At 37.8% G+C, this 12,791-nt stretch overlaps 1 protein-coding gene and 1 long non-coding RNA gene across 2 annotated transcripts; one reads left to right on the plus strand and one right to left on the minus strand.

Moving 5' to 3' along the window:
* Positions 1–1,180: 1,180 nt before the first annotated feature.
* On the minus strand, positions 1,181–11,926 carry LOC129673820 (solute carrier family 5 member 4-like; the record flags this gene model as incomplete). Its single annotated transcript, XM_055603642.1, has 5 exons — positions 1,181–1,280; positions 4,388–4,603; positions 7,097–7,265; positions 9,937–10,087; positions 11,773–11,926. Coding segments are annotated over 5 exons (790 nt in total), but the record flags the coding sequence as incomplete, so codon positions are not given.
* Positions 2,434–3,513, plus strand: LOC129673819 (uncharacterized). The gene is made up of 3 exons (XR_008719737.1): positions 2,434–2,796; positions 3,155–3,220; positions 3,450–3,513. It is a non-coding gene; the product is annotated as an uncharacterized LOC129673819 (long non-coding RNA).
* Positions 11,927–12,791: the final 865 nt, after the last annotated feature.

Below are 12,791 nucleotides of genomic sequence, written 5' to 3' on the forward strand. Positions count from 1 at the left end.
GGGGGGGGGGAGCCTTACCTGGCCACAGAGGAAGACAGTGCAGACAGTTGATGAGACCTGATGGGCTAGGGTCAGATGGAAGGGGAGGAGGACCTCCACCATCAGAGGGCTGGTTAAGGGGCATGCGAGGAGGAGAGTGGGCTAGGTTGGAATTGGTAGGGCATTAGGGAGAGGACTACAGCTGAGACAGAAAGTGAATAAATTGTAATAAATAAAAAAAATTAGAAAGTAGAAGATAAGGCCACCAACAACCTCATGTAAACATGCTAGAAGAAGGGTTCAGTTAAAAAACAGTGGCAGATGGTTCATGTATTGAGAATGCCCTCTCAGCCTTCAGTCAAGCTTCTTAAAATGTATACCAACGGAACAGGGGATCACATACGAAAACATTTTGTGTAAAGCTCTTCATTGTGACACTGGAAAAATTAAGACATGTTTCTAAATGGTATAATCTATGAAAAATCATTAAATATAAAGCAGAAATCTGTGAAATGCATGAAAAGCATCTTTGGGGGGTGTTAGAAAGTATATGACCTTTGTATCTAAAAGAGGCTGAAAATTAATGAAATACCCAATTATCATCTAACCTAATATAAATACTATATTTAATAGAGTAACCCCAAATACTGTTAGTGGAAGGATATACCAATGAGAAAAGGTCATGAAAGAAGATAGTAGGATAACAATGAAGAGAAACAAACCTGAGAGTTAGCTCATTGATAAAACAGGCTAGCTTAGTCTTTATCAGGACTATGAAGGAATCTGCCTTCCTTGAGTAGAAGATGTGTTAGGGAGAATACTGAAGAGTAAGGGTGGAGAGGAGATGATGTCAGACACTCAGGCATGACCAATTGAGACCGATTTGTTGAGCACAATATGTAATTAGAGACAGGCAGTCTGTAATTAAGTGTTATTTTGGCAGCTGGCACTCAGTTTCATAATCAGATGATGGATAGACAGGCAGAGAGACTGAAGATGAATAAATGGATTTCATATTTAATGATCAGTAGACCTAGATATTGAGCATATGTCTTAAAATTTTTAGTTTTTATACACCTACATATGTAAATCTCAGAATCTGAATTTAGTGGGATTAAAAACAAACATAACCCATAAAAGCCCATATAGCCAAACTATACACAGTGCTCTTACAGTAAAAGAGATGTAAGCCAAATATTACCTTCTTCAGGAGCACTATCATCTTCTAGAGGTTTCTCTTCTGCATCTAAGTCAATGCGTTCTTCTGTGTTGTTCCAAAGACTCCAGCACAGGCGGTATAGCTAGCCATAGACAACACACAAGTTTACAGTGATGAAGACACTTAAAAACATGTTCCAAGAATACCTTGTTTAATGTATGGTTTTAAAAACATAACTGAGCCAGAACAGTATAGGTTAGAAGGAAAGGTCTCCTACAAACTCTCTCAGCAAAAACACGTCAACTATTTTGAATTGCTTGTTTTTAACTCTAACATTTGTTCATAACTCCAAACAGTATTCTTAGACTCCTACTTCTGGATTTGTGATGTCAGGGAAGGCACAGATGCAGCGATCCTACACAGGAGCTCGGCTGCAATCGCTGCTGTGTCCTGTCTTGCCTTTGTCAGTGCTGCATCCTGATGACTTTGATTTGGTCTAATAGTTACTATAAAATGTTTGTATTAAGTTCTTTCTCAGGATCCATCATTCTTAGATAGTGTCTGTGAGCTGTTTTTGAATTCCACCTTTTCATGTACCTTTCCTCACTCACCTGCACACTTCTATCAACAATTATTTTAACTGTTTGATATCATTTTGATGGTTATCTGTGATATAATTTATATGTTCATGCTTGATCTTCATATTTTTTAATTAATCCCAGCACTTGGGAGGCAGAGGCAGGCAGAGATCTGTGTATTCAAAATCAACCTATTTTTAATAGCAAAGTCCAGGCCACAAGGACTATACAGTAACACTCTGTCTCAAAAAAGATTTTAAAAATTGACAGCAAGCTGGGTGTGGTGACACACACCTTTAATCCCAGCTCTGGGGAGGCAGAGGTAGGTGGATCTCTGTGAGTTCAAGGACTTTCTGATCTACAAAATGAGTCCAGGACAGCTAGCGAGGTTACACTGAGAAGCCCTGTCTCAAAAACCAAAACAACAACAACAACAAAAAGTAAATAACATATATGACATTCTTATAATTTTTTTTTGCCACAGATTTAAATTGTATGCTTACCAGTCTTGGGCCATTCTAAGAAAATTGTTTCAAGTATCAATAGGCTTTAAATTTGTAATCATATTTTCAGCCATGTAAATTTTATCTATGGATTTCTTGCATTAGTTGGTGAAGATTTACTTGCTTTATTGCTATTGACATAAAAATTATGTGCTTCTATGCTATACCATAATAAACTCTTAAAATAGCATTTCTCATACTAAATCTTTTTGTTGTTTGTAGCCAGACTTTTGGCTGCTTTGTGGGTTTTTCTTTCTTCTACCCTTATGCTACCCTTTCAGCCCTTTAACATATATAGGAGAGAAAAAGGAAAGAGGGGAAAGGGGCATTGTTATCCTTAGACTACTTCCTGCTGATTGGGTGTGTTGAATTCCTTGGGGCAAGTTTGAGCTTTGCTGTCAAAATATCTAATTTCTTCTCTTTATTTCTTCTTTGCACAAAACTACTTGACCAACTACAACCAATAACCTTCTGGAGGCATTTATATACCCGTGGAAGAGTCCCCAGAATTCCAGATGTCACACACTTGCAGAAACTATCTGGATCTGGCAAAATCACACCCCTGTTAGAGCATGAGGTGTGTTTCATTACTCCTTTCTACATGGTTTTCAACAGTTTTCATGGTTATCTGTGAAATAGCTCTTGATGCTAATTAGTCTACATCAGAAGCTGAAAATTCATAATTTATTTAAACACAATGATGATCTCATTGATCCTTGATCAATGAGTTCTTAAAAATTAGTAATGTTATTATTCCTACTGCCATATAATTTCACATTACGTTTTTCTTTGTAATTACATGCTTTCTTATGTTATTTTTATTCAATTCCACTATCAAATGTAAGTATTTAGTAACAGATTCTGGTAACATGTCATTAATAATTTTTTTTTTATTTTTCCTTTTTTTTTTCTTTTTCTTTTTTTTTTAATTTTAGCTGCCAAATGTTTCAAGTTTCCAAAGTGGACATCTTCTACTGGCTACTCCTTCAGTATAGATGCATGTAAGAATGACATTAAAGAATGTGAATGATAAACACAAATTACATAGAAGTATTATTACAAGCTGGAAATAAACTGAAACAATGTCACTAAATAATGAGTATACATATTTTGAAAAAATTAACATTTTCCAGATTCCCACAGTTTGCTCCGTTCTATAGGTAATTTTGTTGAGAATTACAGGTTCGTATATATATTTACTTATTTCTGAGACAGTTTTTTATTATGCAGTTCTGAATGTTCTGGAACTCACAAAGATCAAAATGCCTCTGCCTCCTGAGTGCTGGTATTAAAGGTATGTACTACCATTCTCAGCTCAGATTCATGTTTAAATTTTTCCTTTTTATATGTATTTGTGTCTCTATATATATCAAAAAATTATAGTACAACATGCTATAATATTCTGCATGTCTTTTCCTGATTCAATCACGCTATGAACATGATTAAATATGTATTAGTGCTTCCTCATTTACATACTTATTCTCTTAATGATAAAACATCTGGATTGTCCTTTTTTTCTATTAGAAACTTTCACGTAGAAAATAATCATATTTTTCTACTTTTGTTTATATTTTAAATAAGCTACTAAAAGTGTAATATTTTACCCATACATAGAAGAATTTAAAAATTGGCAACTGCAAATTGCCCTCTTAGCAAGCTTCATGTATTTACTAAAAACTCTGGATTGTGGGAATTTACTACTTTCTTACCAACACAGAATATTATTTGTCTTTTTTATGGGCAATTTGAATGACAAAAAATGAATATCACATGTTCTATGTTCTCATCCCTGTTGCTGTGTGCATTTTTATCTCTGATCATATTGTGGATGTTTTTTGTTGTGTCTCCTAAGTTGGCCCAGCCCAGGTGCCTCTTCTGCTCTGTGGTGTTTCCTGGTCTCTTAGGCAACACCAAGTGCTGTCATTCTGGTATACAGAAACAGTGGCATAGAGTTATGCCCCAGCTCTACTAGGAAGATTTTTAATTTCCAGTTCATTTCCTAATCTCATATATCTTCATTCTCTGGTGCTTTGCATATGCTAGCTGTGAAGCTGTTGCTTGTTTGGATTCTAGCTCTAGTATTATAACGGTTCCATTGCCTTAGCCTGTATCATAACCAACAGTGTTAGGAAGAAAGGTTATTTTTAAAGTTGTCATTCATTACTCACGTGAACATCAGGAATTGGCTTCGTTAGGAAGGAGACTCCCAGGATTACTACTATGGACACAAAAAACAGAATGATGGCAAAGTATGTATAGTGCACTCCACAGATAATCTTGGGACAGTTACCGGGAGCCACGCAGCTGCCTGTTCCATATATAAACTCAGGAATCATACGGGCAAGGCCTACCACAAGTCCAACCATTAGCCCCCAGAATGCTCCCTGAAAGAAAGAAAGAAAGACAGAAAAAAGTTACCATCCTGCATGCTGGCTCCCTTAAGAAAAAGTCAAGAACAGAAGTTTTTCAGAGTAAGGAAAGCTCAAAATATGTCTTTAGCAATCGGCTATTGCTGTCTTTGTGTCTCAATACCAGAGCACTTTAAAATTTGTTTCTTGGCATAATGTTCTTGTGGACTGGGTACAGTTTACCCTTGTTCATTCAAATGTTGATTCCTTGCCCCACTATCTGGTTTCAATGTAGACATTGCATTTTGATGTTTATTCTAAGCACCTCTCGTCTCAAGTGTGTGTAAACATGCCACCATTTGTTCTCTGCATTGCCAACAAAAGCCAACAGGCCAAGGCTGAGCAATACAGAGGAGGGTGAGACATCCTAGGCCAGTGAGATGATGAGAAAGGAGATGGATCAGTGAGGAGAGGACAGAGAAACATCAGGAGAAATGAACCTGACCTCAGATATGATTAAAAAGCAAGTATAATGTGGGAAATCTGAATGGGAGGAAGCTATACTAGTTTAGGATGGCGTTATTATTGCACAACATTGTGCTCTAGGCTAATTAAATAAATGGTAGTCTGTGTTTTTGGTTAATTGTGTATATAGCTGGTTAGGGAGTAACCACTGCTTTATTAAAATATAAATCAACTTCAAATATTAATAACCTTTCAACACTTACTGATTTTTATTTATGTAGATGCGCGTATGTCTGCTTATTTGTATGTGTACCACATGTGTGAAGTACCTTCAGAGGCCAGAAGAGGGAGTTCGATACCCTGAACCTGGAGTTACAGGTGGATGAGAGCTGCCAAGTGTGGGTGCTGGAAACCTACCTGGGTCCTTTGCAGGAGCAGCGAGTGCTCTTAACTCCTGCTCTCTGTTGTGCATTTATTACTATTCCATTCTATTCATTATTGACAAACGCCATTTGTATACACCTACAGGTGCAACTGCCTTACATTATGATGTACATATTTTGGAATGACTGATCCTAATTTCTAAATCCTAGACATCACATTTTAATTTGTCTCAACTCCAGAACTCTGTCCTCTCTAACCAAAGATGAGATTTTCTTCACTTTAGTTTTCCAATCTATAGATTTAAACACTTGCTATTAATTTCACCAAATAAGCAGATCTATGGCTTATATGATTTTCAGGGCTGAAAATAGGTATGTTTGACAAGTCAAATCTTTTCTTTTCTCTCAGTGATAGATGGTAATGGAAACACAATCTCTCAGTTCTGCTCTCGGGAAATAGCAAGGCATGGGGGTCAGGGATCTGAGCTTTAGACTGTAGGAGACTTTGGGAGACTGCATCTGAATCCCAGCACTCTAATTAGTTAGACAGGGCAGGAAAAGCAGGCATCAGCTTCTCCATACTTATTTCTCACCTAAAGACCCTGTTAATAGACAATTCTCCAGAAGAGGTAATGGATTAAGATAACAGTCTATGCGAATCAATCACTTACAGAATAATAGCATTTAATATATTCAAGTTAGTACTAGCATGGTTGATTTTTTTGGTAAACATTTTACATATCATCTTTTTGTACCATCTCAGCATTCAAATAAGGTAGGCAACACAGCTGTTTTTGTATTATACAGTTGACTGATTTGCTTGCTGTCAGTATTGTTATATGGTAAAACTATGACTGGACCTTGGAAACCTGTTTTGAAAAATTGTGTGTGTGTGTGTGTGTGTGTGTGTGTGTGTGTTTAAAAACTTTACAGTGGGGCTGGAGAGATGGCTCAGAGGTTAAGAGCACTGACTGTTCTTCCAGAGGTCCTGAGTTCAATTCCCAGCAACCACATGGTGGCTTACAACCATCCATAATGAGATCTGGTGCTCTCTTCTGGCTTGCAAGCATACTTGTGGGCAGAATACTGTATAAATAATAAATAAAAATAAATCTAAAAAAATAAATAAAAACTTTACAATGAATGCACACAGTTTGTGAAAAATGCTGAGAGTTTAATATGAATGTGCACTGTCTAGACATATACTTTTGTGAGCACTATACATTGTGGCTTACCACAATTGAGGTTGAAATGGGCCTTAAGTGATAGACCCGGGTTGAACTGAATGCATTACTTTTGAGATGGGGTGTCACTGTGTTGTCCAGGTTGGTCTTGAACTTCCAAATTCAAGATGTCTTCCTGACACAAGTTTCTAAATTAGATTCTGGAACCATAGGCATGGACCACAGTGCTTGAGTAAAAGGATTTCTTTTCCAGATTGGTGTGGAATCCTCAAGGTGGTAGAGGCAGGTGGATCTCTGTGAGTTTGAGGCCAGCATGAGTTCCAGGACAGCCAAGGCTTCATAGAGAAACCCTGTCTCAAAAAAACCACAAAACCCCCCAAAACAAACAAACAACAACAACAACAAACAAGCAAACAAAAAAGAATCTTTTTCTATTCTAGAAGAAATTCTAATTTTTTATCCCATTTTTGCAAATGTATTTCTTCATTTTCACTTACCTGTTCATTGACTCTTTTACAGAAGATGGCAAGCATGAAGACAGCACTAATTGGAGGCCCAATGTAGCTAGCAAGTGATCCTATGTAATGAAATAGCTGTCCATTTTGTGATGCCTGTACAAAAGGGACCCACAGGATGCTGATGACGATTAGAACAATGCCAAATACCCTGTCAGGAAAACACAGTGATCCAAGATGAAGCAAGAGCATGGTGCAGGCCTCCGCCATTCCTGAAGTTAATCTTCTACTCTTTCTTTGTTTTTCCAAGCAAAGTCAAGCTGTTTGACCTCACATGAACCCATACCACCCCTAAGAATTACCTGGTAGTGAAATGTGAATGAGTAAACTCAACAGTTAGCTGTAATATATTCATTTGTGAGATTAACTATCTACTCCTGAAATGAACTAAAATTTCAGCAATTTACACTTTTCAATGCATACATCAATTAGAAATAAACATTAGATTATTTCTATCCATCACTAATCCTTTACATGATAAATAAAACAGATTCATCTTTTTCCTTTTCTCTAGGTTGAGGAAAACTGAGTCAATTTACACAGATTAGCATTCAAATTTCAAACATCTCAGATGTTGTGTGGCATGGCAAGAGATGGTAACGTACACTTCATAACTTGAGTTTTTCAACAACTAAAATGAATTCGTTAAAATACTGTTAAGAGGTAAAAATGTATTATGACCATCAGAAAAAAGTCACACACTCTGCTCTTTGCTCCAGGGCCTTCTCTCTCACGTTGAATAAAATCAAATTCTTTGCTGTACTTAAGCAAACCTGTGCACTTCTCTCGGCGTCTCGGTAAACTTGTGTTGCGTTACTCTCATGTGCTCCTCTGTGCTAACACGACTATGTTGTTGACTAAGGCACCATGTCCTGTTCACTTACTCCTGTACAACAGATGTCAAGTCGAAGATAGATGCAAACAGGGGCCTCACAGTATCTAGAAACTGATCCTAGGTAATGAAAATGCTGGGACAAGTAGGAAGATGACAATTATAATGGTAGCAAAATGATTTGAATACTAAATGAAAACATAGATTCATGAAGGCTAAGACTATCAGAAGAATGGATTCCTTATCATTTCTTTCCCAGAGAGCCATGGGTCTCCATACTGTATGTTCTTCAGGATATACTTCACATATCTATAGATATTGTTACTTTTTTATATCCATCTCTGAATTTATTCCCAGAACTATGGCTGTATGGTAGAGAATGTGGTTAACAATTTATTTTCCTCACAAATCATAAATCTCCTTAAGAAATTTTAAAAATATCTATGTTTTTCTCATATTTTTGTTATGTGAAATTGTAGGCTTTAGATATAATTTCCATTTTAGCGAAAACTCAATAATTTATCATTGTAATGTTAACAGGATTTGTGCCTATGATTTTTTACTGAAACTACTCCAGCTTGAGCCCCATGAAATCCAGGCCAGCACCTTCTCCATCAAGAAATTCAGAGGCCTTCTCTGTCTCTGTTTCTTTCTCTCTGCCTCTGTCTTTGTCTTTCTCTCTGTCTCTCACTTCATTTGTGAAGAGTCACGATTTGGGCCTAGTGCACTCTTTGGGTTTGCATGCCAAGTGGTTAATGTGTTAACATTATTGTTAACGTTAGTGCCACAAAAGCTCAATATTTTAAACATGTAGTCTGTTCTTACAGACAATGTAATGTGATTTTAAACCTGTTAAAGCTCTTCTATCGTAGCTTTCCATAGATGCTGTACTGATTTGTTGTGTGGCATGGCAAGAAATGGTAACACACACTTCCTAACTTGAGTATTTCAACAATTAAAATGAATTTGTTAAAATACTGTTATGAGGTAAAAATGTATTATTATCATCAGAAATAAGTCACAACTCTACCCTGGAAGAACTGGGGCACCAACCCCCAGGTTTCCTCACTGTGCAATCTATGGAGAACGAGCAATGTCAGTTTCCTAATGGATAAACTTCAGTTGCCAAGCCACACAGGTGCACGATCCCTTTTCACCATAGGAAACACACATGGATTGTTGCTCAAACTGGATTGTGTAAAGGAAAAATGATGTGTCTGTTAGTTTATCACTTTAATTTCATTTAGAGTTGTTCTTCTTACCATTCACTTTTGCAAAATTTATATCTATTTTTTAAGATCACTTTCCACAATTCTTCTTAATTAAGACTACTGAATATTTAAAAGAAACGTTAGTAGGTTGAGAATTAAAGATACACACACACACACACACACACACACACACACACACACACCAATCTCCCTGGTAGAAGTACATGTTTACATACATTAATAGACATACACAGAAATACCGCAGTCAGATGGCCAGGAACAGTGAATTCTAATATATTACTATGCTGGAAGCCTATACAGTTATTAAATGAATAAAGTATTCACGCACAATGCAACGTGACTGAAATCATGAGTGAATTAGAAAACCCACTGTATTATTCAAGTTAAATAGCCAAACCTGGAAAGATTGAACAGTTTGTGACATTACTAGTTGCGGTTGTTAGCTCTGGAAATGTGGGACCCAAGAAGAGGTTTGGTGTCCTGGTAATTTCTATTTCTTGACAAAAGTTGTGGTTACATGAGTATTCAGTTTTTAAAAACATACATATGGTGCAGGGATAATGAAGAGTGGGAAAGAATAAGTAAGTATGGCTATAATTTTAAGTCTGTAAAGACAAAGGTTGAACATTCCCTAATGATTCTTCCCCTTTCTAGGACCATATTTTTAGTTTTTCTGAATCCAAAGAGCAGGGATCTGTAATTCCTGTCTATATTCACCCTCCTCAGAGGAGTTCTATACAGAGACCAGGTTCCCTCACCGTCCAGCTATCATGAGCTCTTTCTCTGATGCCTTCTTCCTCATCTTGGTGTAGAGGTCCATGGTGAAGAGGGTGCTGGCACTGTTGAAGACGGAGGTCAAGGTGCTCATAAGAGAAGCCAACATGACTGACAGCATCAGGCCTCGCAGTCCTGGGGTCAGGAGAGGGTGCAAGCTCTGGTTAGACAGCATATCATTCACGGCTTATGAGTGATTTGCTCAGTCAAAGAGCCATTCAAGGATAAAACAGTCACTTACAGAGTTATTAGCTAGTGTGATTATCAATGTACACCGTCTCTGAATTTTTCTTGGAGATTTAATCAGTTAACACACACAAATTTATTGAAACACAAAAGCTTCAATACGTGTTAGGTACTATGATTATATAGAGTGACTACATCGTCACAGAATACTTATAACAAGTGTTACTCAAATTAACCATACTTGAATGTAAAAATAAAATGTGGTAGTGAAGTCCTTGGTGTTTAATGTGAGAGTTTAATTTTAAAAAAACAAAGTTATCATTTGGCTGGTTAGCTTCTGTGGTTTATGAAATGTAAATATCTGGATTTATAATGCTCAGGTTATAATATTCATTGCTCAGGTTCCGTTTATTATTAGTTTAGTGATAAATGTTTACATAAAGGTCATGTGCTGGGAACCACTTTAGGTGATACTGCTGAAAAACCTTTATGGGCAAAGCTGATGGTTTTGAACCATTGAAGAAGCTTAACCCTTCAGTTCCTTCCCTCCATCAGTTATGACTCCAGGCCTCCCAGTCCAGGGTAAGATGACATGCATTTGACCTTGAGTATATGGGTTATTGTTCCTTTAGTTTGAATAAGCTTTTGTATGTCAAGGAGGAAAAAAAAAATGGCACAAAAGTGTCCGACAAGACCCCAGGCCACTTAGGTCTATCAGCTCTGTACTTGCTCTGTTTATGTTTTCCACAGCAATGATCAGTTTCTGAAATTACAATAATCAGGATTTCTTAGGTTATAACTTATTATCTAGACTGTAAATCTACAGTAAGTTCTAAGGTGTAGGGTGTTGGAAGGGTGTGTTTGTCACTGTGTATTTAAATGCTGATTTCTGTACCCAGACTTCGGCACTATCATTATTAGGAAGCATCTCCTGCCTTGGTATGTTGTAAACTTCATTCATCACCTTCTGATTGGTAAAATAAAGAGCTGAACAGCCAATTGCTGGGCAGGAGAGAATAAGATGGGACTTCCAAGCCTAGTAAGATGGCAGGTAATGAGCCACATGGCTGGGGAGTAGGCCAGGCCATTACTGACAGGTTAGAAAAGTTGAATATCGGCCCATCTATAGTGAAGCTTTTAATAAAGATAAAGGTTTCTGTATCAGAATTCAGAACAAGGGCAGGCAAAGCAGAAACCTTGCATTTTACAGAAGACAATCATACTTATTTTACTGATAAATTATGGTATCCAAAGCAATGAGAAATGGCATACACTTCGGTACAAAGCTTGTGCACTGAGAGATATTGGTCTAAAGAAGTGAGGGTGAAAGTTAATTTTCAGTCTTCTGACTTTGCCCCTTTGTAGCGTTACAAGGTTTCCTTGGCTAACAAATCATGTAAATGTTAACTGATCTTGGAGACAGCCTCATCCTGGACAGCTGTTCTTCTAAGAGAAATTAGCTCCTCTCTGAAATGTGCAGACCCATCCAGGGTGTGACTGGTAGACTGTGACTGAGTCTCAAGAACTATCTGATGGAAAGGACGGAACTAACAGAAGGGTCAGCAGAGAGTCTGCCCCAGTGTATTTCTCACGGGCCTTGTATCCCTCTAGACACTGTACGGGTGTTTACTAACCATCAGGCATCAGCTCCAGCACCAGGGTGGGGTAGGCATAGTTGGTGCAGCCAACCTCGGTGCCACACTGTTTCACACACTCAGAAGGCACGACGCAGGCCACCTTATCTGAGAAGAGACACAATTCATTGAGCAGGACCCAGCTAGGTACAATCTGCAACGGGACAGAGGGAAGATGCAAGATCATAGGTGGGAGAAGCTATGCTTGTCTAGAAATTGAATACTGAATCTTGAATTTGGTGCTAGGGGTCTAGTTACCCCTTCATCAAAACCTTCTGCAGTGTCTCACACTGGCAGCAACCTTGGCACTGGCCTGCAGGGCAAGCATCCCTTTTGGGTGTGGTCTAGCATTAGAGCCAACATGGGAGGTGATCCCATCCTCTGATAAGTGGTAGAAGACTGAAAACTGTCAGTCAAGATCCCAGATCACCCAGTCACTTTTGCACTCTGTATCTTGCCCTGTTTATGGTCTCCAGAGCAATGATCACTTCCTCAAATTCTAAAACTCTGAACCTCATAGATGTAGCCTAGTATCTATACTGAAAAACTACAATGAGTTCCAAAGTGTTGGGCAATTATGCTTACTTTATTGATAAATTGTAGGCTCCAAACAATGCCTGAAAAATGGTATTTTTCATTTAGAATTCAAATATTTATATTTTAATTCCAAATATAAATTACACCTCATCCCCTGAGGAAGCTGAGTCCTACATCCAGTCACGGTTAACCATCTCTAAGCATCTGAAGTGTGGCTCCTGAGGATCAGCTGGGTGACAATTCAATAAGTGATGACATTTGCCACTTTGAGAGTTGCACAAAATCTTTATGAAAACAGTTTAAGAATAATTTACTTATTTTTATTTTATGTGCATTGGTGTTTTGCCTGACTGTATGTCTGTGGCTGTCAGATCTTGGAGGTACAGACATTGTTAGCTGCCAGGTGGGTATTGGGAATTGAACCTGGGTCCTCTTGAAGAACAATCAGTGCTCTTAACTGCTGAGCCATCTCTCCAGCCCCC

The sequence above is a fragment of the Psammomys obesus genome, unplaced genomic scaffold (genome assembly GCF_907164565.1).
Source record: "Psammomys obesus unplaced genomic scaffold, mPsaObe1.curated_primary_1811, whole genome shotgun sequence".
In the NCBI taxonomy this organism is placed as follows: domain Eukaryota; kingdom Metazoa; phylum Chordata; class Mammalia; order Rodentia; family Muridae; genus Psammomys; species Psammomys obesus.